The sequence below is a fragment of the Anoplolepis gracilipes genome, chromosome 3 (assembly GCF_047496725.1).
Source record: "Anoplolepis gracilipes chromosome 3, ASM4749672v1, whole genome shotgun sequence".
NCBI lineage: Eukaryota > Metazoa > Arthropoda > Insecta > Hymenoptera > Formicidae > Anoplolepis > Anoplolepis gracilipes.
The window spans coordinates 6,614,684-6,641,798 of record NC_132972.1 but is presented as its reverse complement, the minus strand read 5'-3'; the positions used below and the strand labels follow the sequence as shown (position 1 = coordinate 6,641,798).

The following is a 27,115-nucleotide window of genomic DNA, read 5'->3' as shown; positions in this document are numbered from 1 at the left end:
TTTTATAATTTTTATATTCTTATACTCTTCTCATAATTTTTATTTCAAAATTTTGATCTTTTTTAAATATAATAATGAATAAAAATGTATGCTTATTAAGAAATTGTAATATAAATTTTTTTATATATTCAATAATATATATTTAAAGGGAATATTAAAGTTGTTTCAGAATAAAATATAACATGATCAAAATTGTAAATATTAAGTTAAAATAAATTATTACATTCCTTTTTTTAAAAAAAATATTGAGTTTATAGCATTTTATCATTATTAGTTTATCTAAACTGTAAATTCTATTTGCGTTGATAATTTTGAATTATTTTCAAATTAATTTTTTTCCAGGAATTTGTAGTTTGCAAAAGTTAATAAAATGGAATAAGAAAAACAAATTTATGGGACATTCTATTATAGTTGCTGATCCATAAAAGCGCAAAGAAATACACGAGATCAACGAGTATTAAGTCGCGAATGACTATCAAGTTTCAAAAGTTATGTATCACTCTATTAATATATTCAACGTCAAGTAAAACAATCAAATAATTTTAATTATTAAACATTAAAGAAAGCTAGAGAAGTAATAATTATTTACAAAAATTAAAATTTAAATAATAATTATATGTATTGTTAAAAAAATTAATTTGTAGTAAAAAAAGTTAAGGAGCATTAATAATTAAATATTATTAATTATAGATATTTTAAATAACTAATGTTAAATATGTATGAAATAAATATGATTGAAACGAAATTATCATAAATATTAGAAAATACAGAAAAGATATCGTTGTTTGAACAAATCCAATAACAGATACGCGTTCATGTTACAAGTACTTAAATAGCATTAAGATTAATGACAAAGTCATTCGTCATCATTTTATGTTTGTAACTACACTGAACTTTTATATTATGTAGGTCAATAAATCTTTAATTTCAGAAAGGAAAGTTACTTATTCTCAGGTCACTCGTTGTATGTGTGTGCGTGCGTACGTGCTTACATGCGTGCGTGTGCGTGTGCATGTGTATGCGCGCGTATATATATGCGTACTTGCAAAGATACGACTTACCTCTAATCAATGCAATTAGTATTTTACCATTAATATTTTACCAATGCGTAGTTTATCGGAAAAAACCTGCTATAATAGCTATGTAGCTCTATGAATCATTAGTACATCAAGAGTTTCAACGTGTGAATTTGCTGCGAAGACATTCCATAGATATTTTATGTTCTTCATGAACGCTCGGTTTAATCTTTGCCACGTCCCAAGTATTGCTGAACAAAGTACAGTCTCGTTACTTTCATATTTTTAATCGCAATTTTATATCACTTAATTGTAAAATTACACATTAAAATTACACATATGTACATACATATTATATATATACATATAATTTCTGCTTAGGATAATTCTATTAATATCAAAATCTTAATCAAACATCTTGTTTAATATATTATATTTTTGTTGTAAAATTTTTTATCTAAAAATATTTCCAAATCTTGTCGAATTAATTATGTTTTTGAAATATAATTAATTCGATATTTAAATTAAATTTTATTCAGAACAATATTTTTATGCAAAAAAATATATAATAAGTAATTACATTAAAGAAAGTAATTATCGAAGAAAATTATTTGGTTAAAAAAATGTATAGTGTGTAACAATAACTCTAATTATATATTAGAAGGATTTTTTTCTTACCAATTACTGTAATTCAAAGAGGAACAACTGCGCCTAGATATTTGACGTTTTCTGTTTTCCTTGATGCAGATGTCATTCGAGGATGACGGACAACAATGCATCGTTCTTTTACGCCAGAGGGATTTCTCAACCGAAGAAAATCGTTGCACATAAGTCCTTGGACGTGCGCTTATAATGGTGAATGGCGCAGCGGTATATCTTATCCGAGGAGAGGACGTTTGGAGAGGTACGAATCTGCAGACCATCTGTGACAATAGTTTAACATCTGTGTTTAAATCATTAAAAAAGTATTTTGTAAAGGGTGATTTAAAAAAAAAACCTACAAACTTGTATAATAATTATTCTTCTTGTTTGTTTTACGAATATATTAATACGATGATCAAGATGATTATATATTTAAAGTTAAATTCACAGATTATGAGTATTCTATTGTAAAATCCATCGTTGCATTTAATTTCATATAAAATTTTTTATGTAATAATATATATAATTAAATATTTAAATATAATTACGTTTTACATAATTATTTTTTTAGATAAGATGTAGAATAAATTGTTTATTGAAGAATTTAAGATGCATCAATATTAAAATATAATCTTTGTTTTAGAAGCACTTGCGGATAAGATTAAATAAGATAACGTACTCTAGTAATTAAAAAGATCAGTAACACTTGTATAATGATTAAAGTGCTAGTCATGATGTAAGCGACTATGACAATTCTGAGAAGAATGGGGCTGATGACTTCCGCACAGCCGTTCACGTTTATCGTTTTGTCATCTGTTATCTGCATGTGCATACAGGGTGCCACAACATTCAAATTACAGCAGCTAAAAGGAACTCCAAGATCTCGATAGTCCTCGTCTGAGATTCTGTTTTGTTCTGCCATTTCCTCTCGAGAAGCGTAATCCACTTGCTTTTATCGAAAATAATAAAATGTTATATAATGTATTTCTTCCGTTAATTCTTATCTTAAAAAATTTATTATCGAAAATATATCGAGAAAATGTCAAGTAGATTAATGTCTCATAATAAATTATAAAATATTTTGTATAATATTAGAAATTAATATGAAAATATTATAAATTTTTCCTTATGATTTGAAATACTTAAAAATATCAAAAAAACATATTATATTACATTGCAAAGTGACATCAAACTACTACGATAGTATGTAATTAATAAAACAGATCGATTATCTTTATTATTGTTCTGTGATTCTTTGATAACTACGATAGAAGCAGAAAGAGAGATATGAAAATTTACCTGCCAATCGAAAAGGAACCAATCGGTGTAAGAGGTGTGACCGCAACACTGTAATACGAATTGGATCTCGTCAATCGCGTACTTGTATGACGCTACACTGACGTATAGACGCATGGATGTATTGAAGACATCGACTAGTGTCTTCTGCCTCACACTAACATGATATCCTATTGAGGCTAAGGTTGCCGTGTTCATAGTGGTACACATAATTATTATTATCAAAAGACACCTTAGTACTAGCTTAGTCTTTAGATGAAAACTCGGCAAATTGCGCCTGCAAGAATATCCGTTATCATAATTATATATTAAGAAACACTGAAAAAAAAATTATAGAGAATACAATTAATTATTAATATAATTATCTTTCTTATTTATTTCTCTGCGAAATAGGTGGCTTGTCGTGAGATATTAAATAAATAAAAGATGATGTAAAAGGAGGAAGTGATAGGTCTTACTCCAAATAGCTTCCGTCAGTGTGTATATGCCTCACTTATTTATATTCGCCACTGAATAGATGGACATTACCTGCGTATGGTGCGTACTGTTACAAGAGCACATGGCAATCCCAGAGTCACCTCCGCCAAGGTGAGGGCGATCGGCTGAAAACCACCTGCGAACCGGATCACCTGCCACTCCACGAATATCTCCAAGGCGAGTACAAAGAGACGTTTTGCCTCGAAAACGGCCAGCGTGAATGCCACACCATAACTGAACTTTACGTTCCATTCGCAGGTGCAACTTGTATTTTTGCGATAAATCGGCCTGCGTTTATCTTCCGTCATTCAAATGATGTCGTGCCTATTTCATTTACAGTCAATTTTACTGTTCTCTTTAAGTATCTTATATATATAAATATATATATATATATATATATATATAAGATACTTAAATAAATATATATACTTTTATATATATATATATATATATATAATAGTATGAAACATGCTATAAAATTTTAAGCTAATATTATTTTATTTGTGATAATTTTTTATTAGAATATAAAAATGAATCATTTTATATACATTTTGTTCTAGCCATATATTTTAAAGTTTATAGGATGAAATATTTTTTTATACTTTTATATAGAAAATATAAAATTTATATGTAAATAAATTATTTTTTATATTTATGTCAACTATTTACATAAATATAATCTCATTTCATAATTACAACTTTACTTGTTTAACAATAATATTTTTGTGCATAACACTATTTCGTGATGTCGAATTGTTGCCAACATGCATCACGGTTGTTTTGCACCGTTCATTAATCATCGTTGTTATGTGTAACCGGAAGAGATATGCAAACAGAAAAATTGTTTTGACGAGATACAATTAGACGTACTGCGGAACTATAATTATCGTGGCATTTAAATGGATCACGTTTGCAAGTATCTCATTAGGAAATAAATATGTGTAAAGTAATTTATTCTTTTTTAACAAAATATGTTTTTTATATATATATTTGCAATTTAAAATATATCTATAAAAATTATTATTTATTCCTTTGTGATCCTGTTAACTGTGATAATTTAATAACGTGTGATTTAATCTAATAAATAATAATATGAATAATAAACTTGACAATACTCTAAAATGTATTTTGAATTATCTGTTCATTTCAATTATTATTATATTAATTATTATATAAAAATTATAATATTTTATAATTTTTATATAATAAGTAATGTAATAATAACTGTGATGAACAGATAATTCAAAATACATTTTAGAGTTTTGTCAAGTTTATTATTTATTTAAATTTAAAAGAAAGAAAAATTTTATATTCGACACAAATAGTTTGTCAAAAATCTGACGTTTATAAGAATTACGTATGTAAATTTAGTCTTGTTTATAATATCTTATTTAATATTATAGCTGAATACTTTTTAATGAGCTTAAATTGTACAATATCAACTTATTGTTAGTGAAAGAGTTAGAATTGAAAGAGTCAGGATCAACTTTGAGATCATCAAAAATAATTTCACTTTCTATTTATAACACTTACCAATAGACATCGTGCGCTAAAACGGGATAATTTCCCGAAATTTAAAAAGAAATTTATAGTTGTTATAATTATGATTATATGGTTATTATCGTAAAAACATATAATGTGAAATGTGTTAACGTAATAATCGTTGTTATCGCTGATATCGATATCTCGAGATTTTCATATTTAAAATGTAACATATGTGCTATATATGAATTATCTTTAATTTATAACTAAAACTTAGACATTTTAATTAATTAATTTATTTTAAGTCTTATATAACTAAAACTTAGACATTTTAATTAATTATTATATTAAATACAGATGCAAAATCGTGCAGTAAAGAATTTAAACTGTACAATGACATATTGCAAAAATAGAAAATTTTATAAAACTATTTTTTTTCTTGTCATTAATAAATCACATTTTTGGACATATATTTTATGCATGCATAGATAATTTTTTTAATTTTTATTTTTAAAGTATTGCTTGTACAAGTAAGTTTCCTTCATTTTTATTTATAAATTTATTTATATATTTATAATTTATATATTATCAAAATATATAATTGCGTTAATTAGAATTATTTTACATTAAGAAGTATAAACATACATATATACATTTTTAATAACTGGACAAAAATATGTATTAAATAACAATTTGTTAAATGTAAACCAATAGCAACATGATTTATGATTTAAGTAACATAAAACCATAAAAATATATATTTTGAACATTGTGTTAGCTGAAAAATATTTTAACTATTCCAACTAGGTGTAACTATAGTAATTGTTTTGAATATTCTTTTATTTTGAAATATTATGCAATTATATTACAAGTCTTATATAACATATCCCAGTTTATTTTAACTATAATTATTATAATTATATTGTTATTATAATTATAATTATTAACTAGTTTCTTCTTATATACATATTTTGTTACTTAATTTTTATATCAGCTTTTAAAAGACGCGATAATTATTAATTTTTTTTTCTAATAATGTGCTTGACGTACGTATTCTTTCATTTTTTTGTCTTTTTGTATAGAAAATGTTGTTTTTCTCAGTGAATAATTTTTACCCTGTATACGTAATAAATTAATTAATTATATACATGTCATATTATGATTTTTTTTACATAGAGTTTCATTTGATGTAATTTTATAAAACTAATATAATTTTATAATACCTCTTGTTATTTCAATTAAACATTTAATCGAGGTGATAATGAAAAATTTTGACATCGCTATACTCCTTTCCGAACATCCAGGAAGCAAGGAAAGGATTTTTTTCCATAAGGAAAAGCGATAAACGCATTAAAGCATTAAAAATTGCGCGGAAAAATGAAGACCACCATGCACTGGGTCGCATTAAGTATTTTAAGACAAAGTGTTGCAGATTGAACAAGTACCAGCTATAAAACGGCATCGTCGAAGTATCTGAAAATATATTTAATGTTATTTTTATTATCTAAACGATACATTGTATTCATTATATACCATATTAAATTTATCGTTTCTAACATTCAGAATTAATATTGTTTACTTTTCAATTGCAAAAATTCCTTTCTGAAGAGGGAGTAAAGAGTTTGTTATATACTTTAATGGGTTTTTATGTTATATACTTTTTTCATTTATTAAAATTTTGTCACATGCTTTCCCAGAACTTAAAAAATTATATTTATTGAGAGTATAACATTTATTTCAGAATATAAAAAGTTACCTATTTTGATAGAATGATTATTGTTACGCGCACTCGTGGAGGCCAAGTAAAGTGTGAACGTCATGAATGCTAGTGGTTCAATACTAAAGTTGATGGGCCAGAGACCCTGCAGCATCGCGTTGCCCATGTCATCAAAATACTCATTCTTTTTTGCCAGAGAGGGCACAAACACATCTTCTAACATTTTTTGGCAAAGAGCGCGAGTTTCTTCAACTGTACCCGTGCACAGGTTGAATCTAGAAGAATAAAGATTTTGTGAATAAATACACATAAATATATATGATAGATATCTTACTTAAATAGACAAAGATAAAAAATTGCGAAAAATATTAAAATATATATTTATATTTCTATTATATATTTATAAATATTTTTATTTGTGTTATATCTCTCTTATAATTTTCTTTATATATGTATATACATATATAAGAAATATATAAATACACACACACACACACACACACACACACACACACACACACACACACACACACACACACACACACACACACACACACACACACACACACACACACACACACACACACACACACACACACACACACACACACACACACACACACACACACACACACACACACACACACACACACACACACACACACACACACACACACACACACACACACACACACACACACACACACACACACACACATATATATATATATATATATATATATATATATATACCGGGTGTCTGTCTATAGATGTCGGAGTAAATATCTCGCAACTGGTTGAAGTTACAAAAAAGTTTAATAAGACAAATTGCACGGTTTTGAGTCTGCTACAAAGTGCATGTAAAATTATTTTTTTACTTGTGACTTTTTCGAATTATAAACCACTATCATTTTTTTAAACCAATACCCATATTTTCTTTTATATATTTATAGCCCAAAAAAGTACACAATGTTTTTTATGAAATATTTATTATTACATAAGTTATTCGAAACTCAAAACCGTGCAATTTGTCTTATTAAACTTTTTTGTAACTTCAATCAGTTGCGAGATATTTACTCTGGCATTTATGGATAGACATCCTGTGTATATGTATAGTTTATAAATATTATTATTATTCGTAATATTTTGTGAAATGTTAAAAAAAGAGAAATCTTTTAGAATTATTTGCCTCTCCTTACATTTTCATTATCTTACACAATAAAAAATATAAATAAGGATACCAACTTGTCGTCCATTCCGAGCATGCTCCCGATGACTCTCCAGAGATGCACTACACCTTCCAGTTCTTCGGGAGTAATTTTAATTCCTAGATATTCCCCGCTTACTATACTATATCCGATGAATCCAAACTGGGCGAGTGCCATATCCAATTGTGTTGGTTTATGAATGCCTGCTTCAGTGCTTCGTCTGAATGCAACACAATGCTTTCTCCTCACGATTTTCAAGGACTCCAAGAATCTACAATAAGTTCATGATATTACGTAACACATACAAGTCATAAAATGGGTAAAAATAAATTTATACATTATATTATGGTAGAAAAATGTTCGAGAAAATAAATATTATTGTTCATATTATTATTTACATTATTTCAGATATATTCAAAAAATCAGTTTTATTATCAGTATTATTTACATTATTTGAGATATATTCAAAGAAACTCAATACCAAACATCCAAAGTTCAATTTAAACTTGATTATTTAAATATATAGATAATTTGTTATATAGATTGAAAATCTCACATTATTTATACTTTTATAATTCTGAATTTGTCAAAATAGATGTACAGTTCTCTTTTTTAAAAAGTTTAATTACTTATTATCCATTATTTTAATTCTGCTTATTTTATACAAAATTAATTATAAAAATAATCTTACAAAAATTATATAAAAATAAATAAAGTATATTTTTATGTTTATACAAATTTATCGTATTAGTTTTTATTTCTAACAATTTTATAAATCTATAACTTCGTAATATGTCATGCATATGTCTTACATTTGAATTAAATAATTTGTGTTTACTATTACTTTTATTTCTAATGTACTCTCTCTATTATTTTTCTTAAATTATAACATCCTCAAGTTTATGTCGAATTTTACGTACTCGTTGGGCTTGCCGTGAGGATCCTTTTCGTGCCATATAAGGGTGTGAAGAATTGTCAACGCATATCTACGATACGCCAAACAAGGAGTACCGCTTTTTTTGGTGAACATAACTACGTTAAGTACGGTAGAAATTGTCAGGAGAGATATCAGGCCACAAAGTTTCGCGATCAACATCGAGAAGATATTATTATAGAAGGCTTGTTGACCAAGTAGGAATTTCTTTTCATCGTAAAACGGAGGTAATTCTGGCGTTAGAGATTCATAATCCATAAGAGTCTCAGCACCTTCCTTAAGAATGATTTGCATTCGTTTCTCCACCACATCTAAAAATTTACCAAAAAAAAAATTATGCTTTCTAAAATGTTAAAAACAATTTAACAAAAAATTATCATATTTCCAAATATTTTTATAAATTTTAATTCACGCGTTGTGTATTATCTTTTTATATCTATATTTTTTTAATTTAAATAATATGTATTTTCTTTTGTTTTATCGTTCTAGCACATTATATTAGAACATAGCAATATGTGCTATTTGTTCCTAATTCATCTTGTAGATTTTGTCAATACATTTAAGTAAAAAATTAAATTAAATATAAATATATGTTAGATATAATTATATTAATTAAATATGTAGTTAAATATATTAATTATAATATAATATAAGAAAATAATTAAATATAATTATTAAATATAAATATATATTTAACTAAGGTGATGTCCTAAAAAGAATTTCTACTCAAATCACCCATTGTATGAATAACATAATGGGGTATTTCCAAAGCCACGCTCGGCGGAACAAGAGGATGTGTATAACGATGTTGTACGATCGCGATCGCACAAGTCGATTGAACATGTTCCGCATGTAAAAATGCCAAAATCAACGTTGACATATGTGCATGTGTACGTGAACAGAATCAAAGAAACTCAGAATTTTAACAATCTGATATAATGCACGTCCTATGCAATTATGTGTGATAAGATACGATTACTTCTCGGACAACAATTAAAAATAACAAGCACAATTATAATTAATAATAACAAGCATAATTACCGTGCAAAAATTGTAAGCTTACATATAACTATATCTGTTATATTAAGACGATAAAAATATTCAATATATGTATAATATTATATATATGTATATTATTTTTTTTATTATGAATTTTTTTATCACAAATATTTGCATAAAAATATAAATTTTTGACAAACGTGTTGAAAAGAAAGTAACACATATATATTATTACTATTAGGTGTACAAATTAATTCTCGGCCCCTAAATTTAATAAATTGTGTCACTTATTTAAATATTAATTGTATATCACTTATTTAATAGTAATAAAATGTATAGTAAGTTTTTAAATTTTTATAAAATAATACATGTGTTACTTTCTTTTTAAACTAAACATTTATTGTCGCCATGTTAGGATTTTGAAATACTCACTTAAAAAACTCTAATACTCGACTCTGACACAACCTTAAGAAGCAGTGGATAAGTGGAATAAGCATAATTACAACCGAGAAACAGCATGTCAGGCATTGCATGCTTTTTGCGTTCCAATTCTACTATACACGTATAATTATACTACAAACTAGCAAAAATGCTAATGAGGCTAAATAAATGATGTGTTCAGTCTTAAAAAAAATACTGTATCTTACAGCATGTGTAAAAAGTGGTTTCAAAGATTCCGAGAAGGAAATTTTAATCCCGCGGATGACGCATGTGCATTTGATGGGACATGAAGGGTATATTGTATTAAGAGTTGCTTAAACCAAGTGAGACATTGCTAAGCGTTATCAGCAACAACTTAATTGTTTGAGTGACGCAATTGAGGAAAAATGACCGTTTAGTCGACGGCAGTGAGACTAGGCAAGTGATACTGATGCATGACAACACAAGGCCACTTATGACGAAAATCATCAATATATTCATATGAATTACCATGTATTCTTATTACATTATTTTTGGGTTGGGAAGCTCTGCCTCACGCGGCTTATTCTTCAGACTTAGCCCCTTTATATTATCATTTGTTCCGGTCCCTACAACACCACTTGGTTGATTCGCATTTCAAAACGTTCAAAGATGTTGATAAAAGTGTATAGATTCTGATGGAGATTACTTTGTATATTAAAATGTAATCGAGACACCATCCCGATACCATCAAATACTAACGTTGTATATACAATTAATTGTAATGAATGTAACGCATTACATGTTGGTCAGACAGGTAGGAAACTAGGTATACTAGAATAAGAGAACACTGGAAACGTATCAACAGAAACGTACTATCAGTTATATCTGACCATAACGCGTTTACAATCATGAATTTAAATGGGATAATGTTAAGATCTTTGATAAAGAATGTCATTATAATAATACATCGAAAGAAATACAACAATCGCAATCTACAGACTGATGCCCGAATGTTTACCAGATATTTACAATAACTAATAAATAAACTTCCCAGACTTTGAAAGTCACATACATGATACTTGTGTCCTAACTGTCATACGGCCAAGATGTACTCATCTACATTATTTTTTTGTTGTACTGACTGAGGGGAAAAAATTGTTTGCATCTTATCATTATGTAAGACAAATTGTTTTTATAAGTTAGAGATTAAAGTCGCTAGTATTTAATTGTAAACAACGGGTTAATTAAAACGACCTGACTAGCCAAAATCATTCAATTTATTTACACGACGTTTCGACCATATGGTTGTGGTCCTTTTCAAGTGTAACTATAAAGAAAATATATAACGGATCAAAAATTATATGGATACAATTTATACCGAATTAAACGCAAACAATACAATATAATGTCGTTAAAAAACTAGTCTACTCACACGTAAATTAAGAAAGAGAAGAAAGAATCCAAGGGGACATGTTTAAAAGTAGAACTTAATTATGGAACAATTAAATATGTCACTTAGTTAAAATCAATGATTATTAAATTTGAGATAAACACAAACAACGAGACACGTCATGTCAGCATGAGTTTTTAAACGAAACTGTCAATGTTTAGAAAGAAAAACAGTTTAAACGACTTTTATAATTTTGTCATAAATATTATTTAAATTTTCGGTATCTCTTTGTAGGTTAATCGTGGAGTTAAATTTCTTGATGAAAAACATTTCAGCTATTTCTCTTTTCTTAATAAATTTTTCATCATGTAAAATAACCAGCTTGTCCCACTCAAAATCATGTCCAAATTCAACTCTGTGCTTGCTAACGACTGATTGATTGGTAGGATGTAATTTTATATTGTTAAGATGTTCTTTAATACGTGTGCGTACATGTCGTTTTGTTTGGCCTATGTAGAGCGCATCGCAATCCTTACACTGTAATTTATAAACAACATCGGTTCTATTGTCAGTATGTAATCTGTCTTTATCACGCTTAATCAATGTATTAAGTTTATTAGTTATAGTCATAACGACGTTCAAACCAGCGTCACACACAATACGACGCGAACAAAAGCTGAATTCATTGACATAAGGAATTGAAATAAAAAGGCTGTTTTGTTGTAATTCTTTCCCCCGGGGGTCAAAATCTAAATTGTCGCGCTTTTTTAAAAAATTAATCCTCTTTTTGATGTGTCGTCCAATAAGTTTGTCAGGGAAACAATTATTACGCAGCGTTTCATAAACGGTACTTAAATTCTCATTGTGGAATCTAGTATCAGAGAGCAGTAAAGCATGATCAACAAGACTATAAATAGTATTAATTTTATATTTCATGGGGTGATTCGAGTAAAAGTTGATATATCTTCCCGACCAAGTGGGTTTTCTGTACCAATTAGTTATGAGTCTATTGTCCACGCGTAAAACAGTAGTATTTAAAAAGCTAATGGACTTATTTTGTTCAATCTCAAACGTAAATCTGATCCGTTATATATTTTCTTTATAGTTACACTTGAAAAGGACCACAACCATATGGTCGAAACGTCGTGTAAATAAATTGAATGATTTTGGCTAGTCAGGTCATTTTAATTAACCCGTTGTTTACAAATTGTTTTTTTTTACACTTCACTCAAAAAAATGACCTTGCAACTTCAACAAACATTTTTTAGGTGTAAAAAATTAACTGAAACAGATAAATTGTTAGCATATACTGCATATATTTTGCACTTAATCAATTTAAATGACAGAGACAGAATTTATATCTATATACAGATATAAATAGTATACTATTAATAATAAAATTTTTTGCGATGCCTATATTTAAGGCCTATTGTCAAGGACAATTATATTTATGATTAATATTTGGCAATGGGATCTAAATTTTCTAGAGATATTGCTAGAATATTGCTGCTATAAATTCTATAAGTGATAAACAATATTCTAACAGATACAAAAAGTAGCGATAAATTTTCATTAAGACATCTAGAAATTTATCTACATTAGCAAAATATTTTTTTGAGTGTTTTTATCATATAGACAAATCTTTATTTTTTACATACTTTATATTTTGAACAACTATATATTTTTACACTTTAAGTCTACTGATACCTTCAACTTAATATATAACTATTACATAAGAATTTATAATAAACATACACATATTTTATATAAACGTACAATTTCAGACTGTTATATGATAATGGATAGATTATTATGCGTTAACATTTGCTTTAAGCAATCATCTACAAGAGAATATTCGAGAGAACAAGACCAATAAGAACCTATTATTGTGACGGATCTATAAGAAGTATTTAATACTTGACAATTATTTTCAATCAGTATATAATTTTTATGATAATATTGCGTTCTTTACTCCGTTATTGCTCTATCTACATTACTTGCGCTGAAGTTGGAAAAAATTGAGCCGAAACGTTCGATATGAATTGTCATTACTAATTGCTACAAAAATTTCAATATTTGCACTTTATCTCTGTAATTTTAAAAGTAATGCCTACACATTTGTTGTAAAGAGTTATTATGGTTTAAATTAAAATATTTAATTAATTTTTTGTAACTGGCCTAACTTTCTACGACTTTGCTTTCTCCATTTATTAAAATGTAACTTAATTTTTATAAATAAACAATAAATTAATTGAAAGAAGGCCGAGAATTAATTTGTACACCTAATATATATCTCGATTACAATCTTGAAAAAAACATTAAAATGGAGAAAATTGTTATTGGTAAAAATTATCTAAAAATTGATATCAGTCAGAATATATTTATGTAAAATATTATATTTATATATTATAGTTATATATTATATTGACATGAAGAGTTTTCTCCGATATATTTAAACTTTCATTTTTTTAAACTGGAAACTTTCTAAACGTTTTGCTTTTCGCACGTTCTATTATATCCAACAGAATCGAATATTATCTTGAAATAAGAATATAAAGATAAAGATATGTGTCTCTTTATTTTAAAATATTCGATTCAAAATATATTGTACAACAAATGAAGATAAAACTAATGTATTACTTCTGTATAGTTAAAAAATTGGTAAACATGCATAAGTACTACTCTAAAGAAAACTCAATTTTTTTTATTGTAATCAACAAAACTAGTGGAAAGATAATATGTACAAGTATTTTTACAAAGACGCAAGCCTTTTTGTAAGTTTTAAATAAAAAAGTTACATAAATAAATGGTAAATATATATAAGTAAATATATATAAATACTCCAAAGAAAAATTCCGTTGTAACCTTACATACACACACAGTCACACACACACACACACACACACATGGGAGGTGCAAGGGGGGTCTTTGGCCCCCCCGTCCACCTCGCTTCGCGTGGAAAGTTGCAAACCCATGTGGAGAACTTCGCTTTTCTAGATCATTGCAATCACATTCATGTTTTTTTTCCTTTCTGTCAACTTTTTTTGAAGATTTTGAATAATGATGAATAAATTTATTTATGTAACTTTTTCATTTAAAACTTATAAAAAGGCTTGTGCCTTCGTAAAAACATTTGTACATATTATCACTAGTTTTGTTGATTACAATAACAAAAATTTGAGTTTTCTTTGGAGTAGTACTTATGCATATTTTTTACCAAAAAATTTCTATCACTGATATTCATAGTCCGTTCTTATATATCTAAGATTATAAATATAGTTTTAGGTCATCTTAAAATTTTATTCAGTTCAATGGCCGTATAACATTATCAAATATTACTTAAAACAATTTTCGTGACAACAGAACTGTGCTCAATTTCTATTATATATTTACCATCAATACTTGATAGACTTTACTTAATATCTGCCTGCTGTCACGATACAATAACAAGCAATACTTGATTTTTGCTGCATTTTCACTGTCATATTATACATATATTGTCAAGCTGTGCTACCAGAAATTAATTGGATAAGGACATCTACAAAGACGATTGAATTTGTTAGCATACTGTTTGCATTTCATTATTTGGGTATATAATAAAATTTACATTTAATATCTTTTAACTCTGAATTCAAAATGATTAATCTTAATTAAAAGATTTTTACGGTTTTAATTAGAAGAATTAAAATTGTTTAATATGCAAACTGTTAAAAGGATACAAAATTGTTGGCTCAATCATTTTCGATATTCATCCTATAGTACAAGCATGCGATTTCTTTTAGCATTCCGTAATTTTAATGCAGCAAGTATTGCAGCAACAAATACCAGAGAATGTAAGTTGAGGTCATGGCATTCTATTCATGCTTTCATTAGATAAGTTGTGGTTTTTTTCATTAATGCAAAATGAAAATGAAAGGAAAATCTTTTTTACATAAATTATAATAAATAATAAATAATCTTTTTTACATAACAAACAATAATACTTATTGTTTTGCTTTCGTTGTCAAACATATATCTAACAGCAAATAAGTGACTCCATATTAATTCGTATATATTTTTTTATCAATTTTTTAATATCGATATGTTTTCTCTAAATAAAAAAATGTAATTAAATAAAAAATAATGTAATAATTTTTATTACTTTTGCAATTAGAAAGGCGAATTAGTAATGGTACACTGTTTATAAATATTTAGTATTAATAAGTATTATAATAATTTATAAAGCTAATAATGTCACAGAGGAAGGCAACAGGAGCTAGCGCAGAGTCACAGGCTAGCGCTGTATCGTTAAAAATAATCCAAAGATAGATCGAAACATTCAAATAAATGCGTTTTTTTGTTTTAAAAACTTGTTTTTATTTGCGTCTTACAACTGGTTCTTATTATCTTTGTCTGTGACGTTATTATTGCTACATTAATTGCTATATTTTGAAAACTTGTTATTTTTTAACAATTTCTATTCTTGAAAAGAAAAAAAATTTTGTTATATAATACGTAGTTTCGATATTCATATTTAATTCATACAATTTAGCACACGATTTGAAAGTTTTATATAATCATCTTGAATATATAAAAGAGAGAAGAAGTAGTGTGTGTTTTTCTAACTTAAATTTGCATGGTCTATATATAAAACCTTGAAACAGAATAATTTTATTGATTCTTGGTAGTATAATATTTACATGTTTCGCAAAGTCAATGCCTAATCTTTCAATTTATATTAAATTGTGTATATTTTGTATTTCTTATATTAATAATTTCACAGCGACTTTGCCCTGTTATTTTTCTCGCCTATGTCTCTTTACGAGAGTAAAGGAGGTACAGAATTCTCAAAAATGAGAACCTATTTCTTAATAAATATACCGAGTAAAATATGTGCCTTCTATTTAATTTAACATGACAATATATTTGCTTAATATAAAAGTTTTGCAATTTATATATACAAAATAAGATAGGTTTCTGCTAGAAATTGTATGAAGGAATATTTGTGAACTATTAGAAATGACGTCTGACGTGAGTTTGTGTTTCAATCTCGCACACTCACAGATGCACGAGAGTAATTTTTGACAAATTTTGACAATCTTTTTTACTAGGCTTCTAAAGTCATTTCCAAAAATATTCTGTTATGTTATTCTAAACGCGGACGCTATCTCTTGCTCAAACATACTGTAGAACTTTTTATATTAAATAAATATTGTTACGACATAACTGTCATCTTTTAATTTTTTATAACTTTTATATGCCACCGCGTGTTATTTATAACTTGTGAAGAAGGATTTATCAATCCTTGTAGCCAAAAAAAAGATTTTCAGAATCTGTAATTCATGTTCTGTCGATAATTTTGGATCCCCTTAACATCTGCGTATGGCTCTTATTCGCCAGGTTGATAGTTGCTTATTGTTTATATTAATAATTTTCATGATATTACGTACATATGTTTGTAAATATATTTATGAATACACAATTAAAATTTTTATAATATATTTTTACTTTATTAAGTAAATATAATAAAATCTCAAATTAAAAATTCGATAAATAAATTTTACTTTAGTTGAAGAAAAATAGAATTAGCCAAAGAAAACTGAATCATTCAAATTAATGTTGATAATTTTAAAACGTGTAATGAGAAAAGAAGCAAATGTAATTGAAATTTATTCACATTATTTCATATAAAATCAAATAATTTTTAATGAAATCTGATTGATAAATTTTTTTCTATCACAGTTCAATAAAAACCCACTCTAATGCAAAATAACTGACCTTCCATAGAGACGTTATTCGGCAAATTTCCAGTCATCTTGTTTGTTTATATCTTGACATTAAAGCACTACGGTAAGACTAGATAAAATAGTTTACTTAAAAGTGCAGCATTGACTTTAATTGATATGTTAACAAGTAAAATGATAACCTTAGAATAAGATCTTGCAGTCAGAGATTATCACGAGATGTATTCTCTACAAGTTCCAATATTGTACTAACTACATTTGCAGTCCTTGTTACATAGAGGAGTTCTCTTAAAGAAGCCGGTTTCCATTCGTCTCCTGGAGAAAGGAACCCCTTCCACTTTCTCTTTCCCTTCCACATACAATTCGTAATGGATGCTGTTCCACTGTGAAGAACAGCGTATTTTTTTGCAAAGACGAAATATGTTTTGCATGATTCCGAAAAGAGATAGATACATTGAACTTTTTTTCTTTTTCCTTCTTTTTGTATTTTCTAAACAATCTACTGATGTGTCTGATCTCAAAAAAAAAAAAAAAAAAAAAAAAAAAAAAAAAAAAAAAAAACTACATTTCTCTTTTTAAAATCTATAATTTATGTTTTATGAATTATAATAGTTCAATTGTTCGAGCAAAAATTAAAAATTCGATTTTTGATCTACAAAATATTTTATTTATAAGTATGAAAAAATTAATCATTTAGCACTAGGGCATTTAGCACAGTCTTTCGAATTACTTAGCACAATCGCTGCAACACGCAGTTTGCAAATGAAACCTTATTTATTTTACGTTACATAATACATGTCCAAATCTATTTTCGAATGCACGGGATAAGAGTCGCACGTGATATCACGTCGCTTTCACATCAAGAAAACACGGAAGAAAGATGTTCCTAATCATCGATTCTAATCGGATGTAAAAGCGTCGCGCGAATGCACTTGCAAATTGTATTGTGTGTCGCGCGCTAAAATTTCGTCACTTTCAATCTCATTGAAAAGGAAATGTTGACTGAATCTTTGCACTTTACTGCCCACTAAATTATGATTACACTGGCAAATTGCTGTTTCACACCGGAAAAGCCCGCGTCACTGTCGCAAATTGGTCAACGTCGACAGGTGCTCGACGGAAACAGTCTTCATTTTGTGGAAATAGACGAGTGAGAGTTGCCGCTCGTTTAGCACAAATGGAAGAGGAAAGTCCTCCCACTTTCGTTCTTCCTGCCCGAGGCCTTTCTACACGAAATCATTTATCGAAATAGTCCCACCTCGTGATAGTGAAAGCGTAGTTGATCTTATAACAAGTCGAGCAGTATTTTTACTGCTGTCTGTTTCTATAAGCTATTTATTTTAATATTCTTAAGAAGAAGAGAAGATATAAGACTACGAAGCATAAACTGAAATTATAAATATGAATGAATTATCTTTATAAAATACTACTTTCATTGAGTAAAATTTATAATATTACATAATATCGAATATTAATGAGCCAGGCCATACATAAATTTTGTATATTTAGAGACATGTAAATATATATACATATGTACTCATGATTTAAAAATCTTATTTCATTATTTAATATGTTATTTACTTAATAAAGTAAACAAATATATATATTATAAAAATATTGCCAGTAAATTTGCAAAAAATTAATAATGTATAATAACGATATGTATCATTGCTTGACAAATTAGTTAAATTTATTTCGTTTTAAAAATATATATGAACTTCTAATTGATATAATGTAATATTGAATAATATTTATAAGTACTAATTTTAGCGGATATAATTTTCTTTCTCGTGATCGACATTTTTGGTAAAAAAAAATCGCTTCTAGATGTATTTTAGAGTGAAAAATAAGAAAATAGATTACAAAATGACTATTATGAAAAAAATTGGTTTAGTTAAACTATAAAATTAAGCGGATTAAAATAAATCGGGTAATGATATTCTCCAAGTAGGCTTTGGAAAAACCATATATTATAGAATAATAATCGAGTACAATGTTTCGTGGCAATAATAATATAATAAACCGTAATATATTTTATATATACCTGACAATAATATAATAAGAATCTAAAATAACACGAATACTGAATTATTATTAACAATAGATAAATCAGATGAAAGGCGGCGTCGAGAAAGTTTTGGCAGAGAAACAGGCCAAGCCGCTAGAATGGTAATTAATTAAAAGAGAAATGCCGTGATAAAGTCATAAAACTGACAAAATTCCTATCGGCATTTGAATGCGCTGCTTTTGCTCTCTGAAGACTTAAAAGAAGTACTTAAAATCACGCTGTTTCAGTTTCGTTATTAAAGATCTGCATTTTTGCAAGAGATACGCAAATTTAATTCATCTAAATAAACTTATAAATAAACGTCCGCCTAAACACACTAAGCGCCATCGTGTATTCGAATAAAAAAGAAAATTGCAAAAAGAAAAATAATCTGTAACATTTAGCTTATTTTCATTGATAAATATAATTAACAAAATAAGAACTACATAGTCGTAAATCACTTACAACTGTAATAATTTCATATAAGAATAAATCTTATTTTTGGTTTAGAACATTTGTCTTTTCACTAACTTTATTTTTTTGTGAGAGTATAGCGAAGGTTTTGAATTTTAATGAAACTCATTCACATACTTGGAGAGAGGAAGAGAGATACAATAAAAAAATACACACGTATTATAATATATAAATTCGTTGGCTATATCATCATTCCATCTCTGAAATTTATATGATTTCATGTAGAACTTTATATTCAATTATGTAAAAATTATACGGGATATAAGTCATTGACCCGCTTGCCACAGCTTTTCAGAGTCGTTGCTTGTAAGGGAATGAGACGCTTAGTGTGTATTAAATAAAACAATACTTATATCATGTATAGAAGAGACTCAGGTCGCAATAATAATTACACAGCCTTATTCCCACACTGTTTCTAGGAGAATTCAGCCGATTGTAAAATCGTAATTTTCCACAGTAATCGAGGTATTTTCGCATCACATTTTATGCGACATGTTTCTCTCTTCTTTCCTCGTTTTTATAATTTCATGTCTCTCTACATGGTCCTTTCCATACTACCGTATATAAACAAGTAACTAATCGCGAGCTGAGATCTTTAATGTTACTAACGAAGCACCTCGAAAATATACTGAACAAATATGACTAATGTTCGGAAATAAAATTCAAGAGTAGGCGGTTCTCTGGTTCAAACAGTTGACAAGTACATTTTAAAATATCGAAACATGCGACACAAGGATCATGATAAAAGTGCAGTTCGCAAATTTAAATAGTTGCAAAGAGTCTCCCTGTAGTCCGAATCGGATCTCTTAAAACTATTAGCTGGTAATATATCTAAAATATATATTCCGAGAACGGTAAAATTGCTACGAAGAGAGGCTTTCTCCTACAAAAATGCCATTACTTTGCTAATTCGTAGATGACATTCAAAATATTATTCTAAAAATATAATTACTTTTACAATTTTCTTTAATAATTAGAAGTAGTCTTTAAAATAGTTTTTTTAAATAATGAAAACAGTAAAATTGCGCTTTCCTTTAGACTTTAGAATAAAAGTTACCAAAATATTGCGCGCACATTTAATGTCTGTATTCAAATTATAATATATTAGAAATTAAAGATAAGCGAATAAAATTGAAAAATAAACTCACAAATTAGATAACATTTATAATAATATAAAGTGAAAAAATTACAGCATAATTAATAGCAATAAGTAATAATTTAATGCTATACTGTAGAAGAAAATATTTACGTTAGAATCTTTTGTGTTCGTAAAAAAATAATAATTCTGAGAATAATCTTACAATTCCTAAACAGTTATATTCTCAGCAGAAAATTCGCACTGTGAAGTATAAAAATATATTTTAATGAAGCCGACTCCGGAGTGACACATAAAAGCGATTGATTGACAAGTCTCTTAGATATTAAATATCTCTTGTTCTTGTCACAAAACTATCGAAAATGAAGCTGAATCATGAAAGAAGGCTCATTCTGAGCTTGTACAATTCAGGAAAAAGAAGAAGGCTAAAGTCGACTTCATTGATAATTAGATTTAAGATTAATTATTACACATGATTCGTACGTAGCATTATTTGTGCGATTAAAAATTGACTCTTTCCAACTATTTTAATTTAAAAATGGCAGCTTTATCCACCACTCTTATTGTGGCAGCAATTGTGTGAAAACTGTTAGAATATGACAGTATATCGTCTACAATGGAGGCCAAACATTATATGCTTATGTTTAGAAGACTGTTAGCATTAAGTGGCTACTTAATATTACGTTCCGCTAAAACTGTTTAGTTTTTGTTCATCTTTCGAGGACAAGGTCGCTAATGTGTGGTGGTCGCTTAACGCATTAAATAGGAAAATAATGTGCGCGACCCAATCGTAACTAATCGAGAGCTAATTGGGCGATTATGTTTATAGGCGCAATAATTGACCGATTAGTCTCGATCAGACCGTATGTGACGCATATCTTTCTTCTTAGGCTGATAAAACTGGCAGAATATCCAACTGAGAAGCATATTTCCTCAGATCGGTTACTTTACGATATCCCTGTACATTCTTTCAACTATAAGATTATACAGCGAGTTTGTGATAGCAGATTTTTCGTCCTCTATAAATCGCGTAATTGGCTTTGAGTATTTGACTCGTAGAGGGCAATAATTTAAAGATGAATGATGTTGAACGAACTGAAATGCAATTGAGAATTTAGATAGGATCAGTTTTTTGTACGAACGTGGTCAGCGAATCACTGTCCAATTCTTTTCAAATTGATTTGATAAAATATAATATTAAAATGTCAATTGTTCGAATTAAATCTCATAATATATATGAATATAAAGTAATATACAAATAACAGATCCTTATTAAAAGATTTGATATAGCTCTTGATAGTGATAAATAAGAAGCTGACTGTATGTTCCTAAAAGAGAAGTAATATGAATTTCAATAGAGATGACTTCTCCAATTGCTTTGTAGAAATATAAGTACGAGAGATGATCAGATTACATATTCTATCATAAAATGCTTCTTTTCTTATTAACCTACGGCAACACTCGTTTTTTTTTTTTTTTTTTTTTATAATTACATGTACTCCGGCTTAAACTATCATCTTTTCTTAATGATAGACCGTCGACCATGTCGCTGTATACTTAATGGAGCTGGGTAAAACACATTTAAATCACAGAACGAATCTCTGAATAGCTATTAGCGACTCGATAAATTATCACATAATTTGTTAAGAGCATGTAATAGCGAAGATGCTCAACATCATAGAAGTGATTTCGCGTACAGCTGTTACTATGTCGGATGTTTCATTGAAGCATCATTCTCGACGTATTATTTATCGAGACGAATAAATTTTCTCGTTACACACTACTTGGAGATCGCTGTTCTAAGTAGCACATAAATATATCCATTCACTCGATTATCGCGCTTGTTTTACCCAGCTTTGGCGCTTAGTCAAATCCAAAATGAATCTCAATTCGTTTTCGTGCGTAAGGACGATGTTAGGCAACGTCCCAGATCTCGTACACTTAAAAGTATTTTAATATCACTCTCTTTATTTATCCGACTCCCTTTTGCCACGAGATATTGAAAGCAGATTGATTATTAGATAGACGGATTTCAATTAGCGAATGTGAGCTCAAGTAATCGCATTCGTTGCCGTAGTGGATACAGTAATAATACCAAATCAATCATTTAGTTTTGTTATATATACATACACACACATACATACATATTTACTCACTCGTTAACTCACTCATTCACTCTACATTATATGTTTTAAATCAAAACTTAAACATTTAACAAATTATGTATCATCACTTTATATAAGAGACAACACTTATTTTTCTATAAAATCTAGAATAGAAAAAAAAAACTGAATTTCTTTAGCTAATTCAATTAAACAAAAATTTAATAAACTCCACTGTAACAAATGTCTTTTGCCACTTTAGAACTCTGCAATATCTTTGTAGTAATAATTACAGAGATATTACGAAAATTATAATCAAATTATATGATGAATTGCTACTAAAAACAAAATAGAAGAAAATAATCTTTTAAATATGGCATTGTAAAAAATGATTAATCAAACTATACATTAAAATTCAAATTATATCCAAACAAATGGCTTTCTTGACATTTCTATAGTCGACGATAGCTGATAAATAGACATGATTTTACTCTAGTACTGTTACTCTAGTACGATCATATACGTTATGTTCGCAACAGTTCTCACAGCCTGCTGATTAATTCTTAATGATCCACTTTGCCATTTTGTTTATTTCGAGTTCTGTGTTTACTCCAATCTTTTATAAACTCTTTAATAATAAAAGAATTTCTCAAAATATGTTGTGCAACTTTTGAAAAATTGTGGATCGCCAAGAATTAAAATATCGACTATCGAAGTGTCTTCTGTAGATGACAATGTTTTCAGATACCGACTATCGAAAAATTCAACGGCACTGTGATAACGATTCGCTGCATCTATAGAATTACACACACACACACACTATGATGTCCATAATGTTAGCTATTTGCGCGATGATATTCAACCATCAAGTTTCCTTAAAGGAAGACGCGTAGATTCCGTAATGGAAAGATTCGAAATGTTTCTTTTGTAAATGTTTCGATCGTCGAAAGGCGTGTCTCCTCCTCTCTCCTCTCTTCCTCCCAGTATCTTTCGTTTTTTTCGTGGCTTCTCTCTATCGAATAATGTTCTATCTATTTACATCAAAGCTCTCGATCGCGTGACGGCATGTACTAGTCATAGACCAGGCTATCACGAGAGCACGGGACCAAGCTCGGTCGCGTCTTTGCAGTCTTGAATGGATATCTGAGCAATCTCGCTCACTATTTCTTTCTTATTATGAAATTGCTTCTTTAATATTGTATATCCCTGTCCTTGTTCCTCGTTTTCGCACGCTTTACCATTAGTCGTCTTCGTTTGGCCGTTTACTTTTCTCTTGTTGAACGTCTCTTCGCCAGATCCACTTGGATTAATCTTGAACACGTTCTTGATAATTCTGTTCATTGTTGGCTGCGAGCGCTTCGGATTTTCCGATGCAGGAGAATTATGCTTGTCACTTTTTGTCGTTTTTCGCGTTCGAGCATTGTTTCTGGCAAACTTGTTAGAATTCTTCTGAGTTGATTGTTGCATTGCTGGCACTTCTGTTTCTTTCGTTTCTGAAGGCTTATCTATTTTTACAGAATTCTTTTCGTCGCACGGGGGATCATCAATGGTACACGCATTAACAATGTCTTCTTTCTCCGTCGATGTGTCCACAACCACGCCTTCATCATCCTTTTTAAGATCCTCATTTAGATCTGTCACTAAAGCAGTCTTCGGTTCCTCTGTTACTTCTGCTGAAACTTTATTGTTTTCCGTATGATTAGTTATATCCTGCCGCTCTTGTGCCTGCAAAGTTTGTCTTTGAAGAAGTTTAACAGGACTTTTTGGCTTTGTGAAGGATTGATCTTCCTTCGTTTGGCAATTTGTACAAGTGTGTATAGGTGAACTCTGCCTCTTAGTAGCATTGTTTTTCTGAACTACTCCCATGTGTGGTCTATTCGTTCTGTGCGCATTATTTTGTACATTGAACGATCCAGGCGACTCGTGTTGCAGTTGTACAGTATTCAAGTGCATTTGAGGTTGCTGCAGCATCCTGCGAATATCAACGTCCATATGCGGCTGTTGCTGTTGTTGTTGTTGCTGATAAGCAGGATATGGCTGAAAAGGTTTGATGGGACTCGAAGGATTAATCATCGGAGGAGTATTTGCGGCCGGTCCGTATGGCAGATTCGAGTTCGGATGCATATATTTAGTATTCACGTACTGCGGCCATGCTTGACTAGGTTGAAACTGATGCTGCGCCGTAATAATATTTTGCACTTTTCTGCCGCTCTGTAAGATTTGGTCTTCTCTGCCGCGTTCTCGGTAATTGTAACAATCGATTGAGAGTGCTTGAGGAACTTTACCGTGATACTGTTGCGACATAATAGGAGCAGATATGTAAATTGGCTCGTTGTTGGGAATTATCGGGCTCTTAGATTGATGACTGTAATTGTCATAGTGCATATTTTCATTACTAATAGTCCGGCCATATGCGATGCTCGAGTGATACTGCGGCGGTTGTGGTGTGTATTCTTGCTGTTGCTGCTGTTGTTCCGGATACTGAGGATACTGCGATACAGAAGGTTGAGCGTCGATCCAGGTTTCCTGCTGACGCTGCTCGCTGTCACGAATGGCTAACACAGTGTTCCAAACTTCCTTCAGCTCGCCCGTGATATCTCGATCTTTTAAAATTGTATAATGACGACTGAAGAGAACCCCTGCGTTCATTGCTTCTACAAAGTCTAGTAGTAACTCGATAAAGCTCATACGCTTCTGTTGGAAAATAATAACATATATGTTAAATGGATTACTCAAAAATTAATAATAAAACATAATTGTAATAATAGTTTTATAAATTTTATTTTTTCTATAAATAATTCTATAGATAAAAGAACAATATTTACCTCTGGATCCTGAGCATTCTTGCCACTCATTCGTAGAACTTCTGGATTGGCCATTACAGCAAATACAATGGCTTCTGTTTTTGTACGAGGTGGTGGCACTCTCATACCTCCATAGAGCGGCACAGGCAGTGAAGGTTTGCAAGGCATCGCAATTTTATCCCAAGACAGTACATTTATATAACATGGTGCAGTAGTGCCCTAAATCAAGAAGACTGACGTTTATATAACATTCATACCATCAATTTCTGCAAGTTATGTAAACAATTTATTCTTACAATCGTGCAGTTATTAAAATGACATAATACCTGTATAAAATCTTGTATGCACATATGCGGCTGTGGAGGATTCTTAAAAATTCGCGTACCATTACGCTTCATCCTGGGCACACCACCCTCTGTCATTTTGTAGCTGAAAATTAATTAATTCGACCATAAGAATTCGATCTGTGCAAGCAACTCTATCTGTGCTATTAAAATGCCATTTCTTTTACATACAAAAATCTTTATGGTCAGCAGTATTTATGACAAATAGAAGAGCAGCGATTGACTTATTTTTCAGAATGCAAATACGATCTAATTTACGCCTGTAATTTAATCCCCCTCGACGCGTACGCATCTACAGATGAAACCATTAGATCTCGAAATTATTTCCGAATTAGTACAATTTGTTGCAAATATCGTGTGTACAATTTTCATCGTCAAACTCTGGTTTTTTTCAAAAATTCCTACTTGGTGGCCCGCGCGACACGCCGACGATATTGCAAAACACTCGAAAAACACGAATTCTTAATTATAAAAACACTTTGCTATCAATATGGCGCAATACCGAGCGGTCGGAATAGCACGTTATGACAGATCGCGGGATCCCGGGGTGCCGTAAGTATCGCGCGAACAAACGGACGAGCAATTATGTAACGCGATACGAAGGGAGAAGAACGATTTCGCGAGCGTTTCCGACCAATCGAGGTCGTTCGCACACGGCCAAGGCTACGCGCGCCTCGTCGACATAACCCCAAAATTTCGACGACACTCGCGTCTCGCCGAACAGTCGGCGTCCAACTCCCGGCATCGCGATTTTCGAGCGACGAAAATCCATATGATTTTTCTTTTTTTTCCCTTTCCCCTAATAAACTTACCCCCGTGGTGGTCTTTCGTTAAAGTAAAAACGTTCAAACGACCACGAATCCGATGCGACACATTATTATCGGACAGATTCATGGGAGACGATCCCCATCGTTCCTTTTGTTTATTATCTTCCCGGAGGCTTGCGCGCGGATCATGCGCAG

At 29.6% G+C, this 27,115-nt stretch overlaps 3 protein-coding genes and 1 long non-coding RNA gene across 7 annotated transcripts in view; 1 reads left to right on the top strand and 3 right to left on the bottom strand.

The window, feature by feature from the left end:
• Positions 1–777: 777 nt before the first annotated feature.
• LOC140663505 (uncharacterized) lies at positions 778–3,739 on the bottom strand. Its single transcript, XM_072887734.1, has 5 exons — positions 3,483–3,739; positions 2,958–3,231; positions 2,338–2,607; positions 1,695–1,939; positions 778–1,267 (listed from the first exon to the last, which is right to left on the bottom strand). Exons 1-5 carry the CDS (start codon positions 3,737–3,739, stop codon positions 1,177–1,179), a joined length of 1,137 nt encoding a protein of 378 aa, XP_072743835.1. The 3' UTR covers positions 778–1,176.
• A 2,076-nt stretch (positions 3,740–5,815) lies between these two features.
• LOC140663977 (uncharacterized) lies at positions 5,816–17,533 on the bottom strand. 3 transcript variants are annotated; one of them, XM_072888608.1, is made up of 6 exons: positions 17,321–17,533; positions 8,759–9,083; positions 7,876–8,109; positions 6,670–6,905; positions 6,137–6,386; positions 5,818–6,029 (listed from the first exon to the last, which is right to left on the bottom strand). In XM_072888608.1, exons 1-5 carry the CDS (start codon positions 17,355–17,357, stop codon positions 6,160–6,162), a joined length of 1,059 nt encoding a protein of 352 aa, XP_072744709.1. In that variant the 5' UTR covers positions 17,358–17,533; the 3' UTR covers positions 5,818–6,029; positions 6,137–6,159. The 3 variants fall into 3 exon arrangements, with proteins under 3 accessions (XP_072744708.1, XP_072744710.1, XP_072744709.1); XM_072888607.1 differs by having other exon boundaries at positions 5,816–6,386; XM_072888609.1 differs by lacking the exon at positions 17,321–17,533 and adding an exon at positions 11,606–11,780 and having other exon boundaries at positions 5,817–6,386.
• Positions 11,258–27,115, top strand: part of LOC140663978 (uncharacterized) — a 47,845-nt gene continuing 31,987 nt past the window's right edge. Inside the window, exon 1 of the long non-coding RNA XR_012046367.1 lies at positions 11,258–11,349. This is a non-coding gene — a long non-coding RNA (uncharacterized lncRNA). The remainder of the gene's footprint in view (positions 11,350–27,115) is intronic.
• LOC140663670 (uncharacterized) lies at positions 19,336–27,107 on the bottom strand. 2 transcript variants are annotated; one of them, XM_072888020.1, is made up of 4 exons: positions 26,966–27,107; positions 26,136–26,238; positions 25,831–26,028; positions 19,336–25,699 (listed from the first exon to the last, which is right to left on the bottom strand). In XM_072888020.1, the coding sequence occupies exons 2-4, from the start codon at positions 26,229–26,231 to the stop codon at positions 24,095–24,097; spliced, it is 1,899 nt and encodes a 632-aa protein (XP_072744121.1). In that variant the 5' UTR covers positions 26,232–26,238; positions 26,966–27,107; the 3' UTR covers positions 19,336–24,094. The 2 variants fall into 2 exon arrangements, with proteins under 2 accessions (XP_072744121.1, XP_072744122.1); XM_072888021.1 differs by lacking the exon at positions 26,966–27,107 and adding an exon at positions 26,325–26,897.

Coding starts and splice junctions, on each gene's coding strand:
- LOC140663670 (XM_072888020.1), bottom strand. CDS start 26,231: ATGACAGAGGGTGGTGTGCCCAGGATGAAGCGTAATGGTACGCGAATT. Junction 26,029..26,135: donor GCATACAAGATTTTATACAG/GTATTATGTCAT, acceptor TTCTTGATTTAG/GGCACTACTGCACCATGTTA. Junction 25,700..25,830: donor AGAATGCTCAGGATCCAGAG/GTAAATATTGTT, acceptor ATTTTCCAACAG/AAGCGTATGAGCTTTATCGA.
- LOC140663977 (XM_072888607.1), bottom strand. CDS start 17,357: ATGACTGGAAATTTGCCGAATAACGTCTCTATGGAAG. Junction 9,084..17,320: donor GAATAACGTCTCTATGGAAG/GTCAGTTATTTT, acceptor GTAAATTTTTAG/ATGTGGTGGAGAAACGAATG. Junction 6,387..6,669: donor TAATCATTCTATCAAAATAG/GTAACTTTTTAT, acceptor ATATATTTTCAG/ATACTTCGACGATGCCGTTT.
- LOC140663505 (XM_072887734.1), bottom strand. CDS start 3,739: ATGACGGAAGATAAACGCAGGCCGATTTATCGCAAAAATACAAGTTGC. Junction 3,232..3,482: donor ACAGTACGCACCATACGCAG/GTAATGTCCATC, acceptor ATATTCTTGCAG/GCGCAATTTGCCGAGTTTTC. Junction 1,268..1,694: donor TCTTTGAATTACAGTAATTG/GTAAGAAAAAAA, acceptor TACTTTGTTCAG/CAATACTTGGGACGTGGCAA.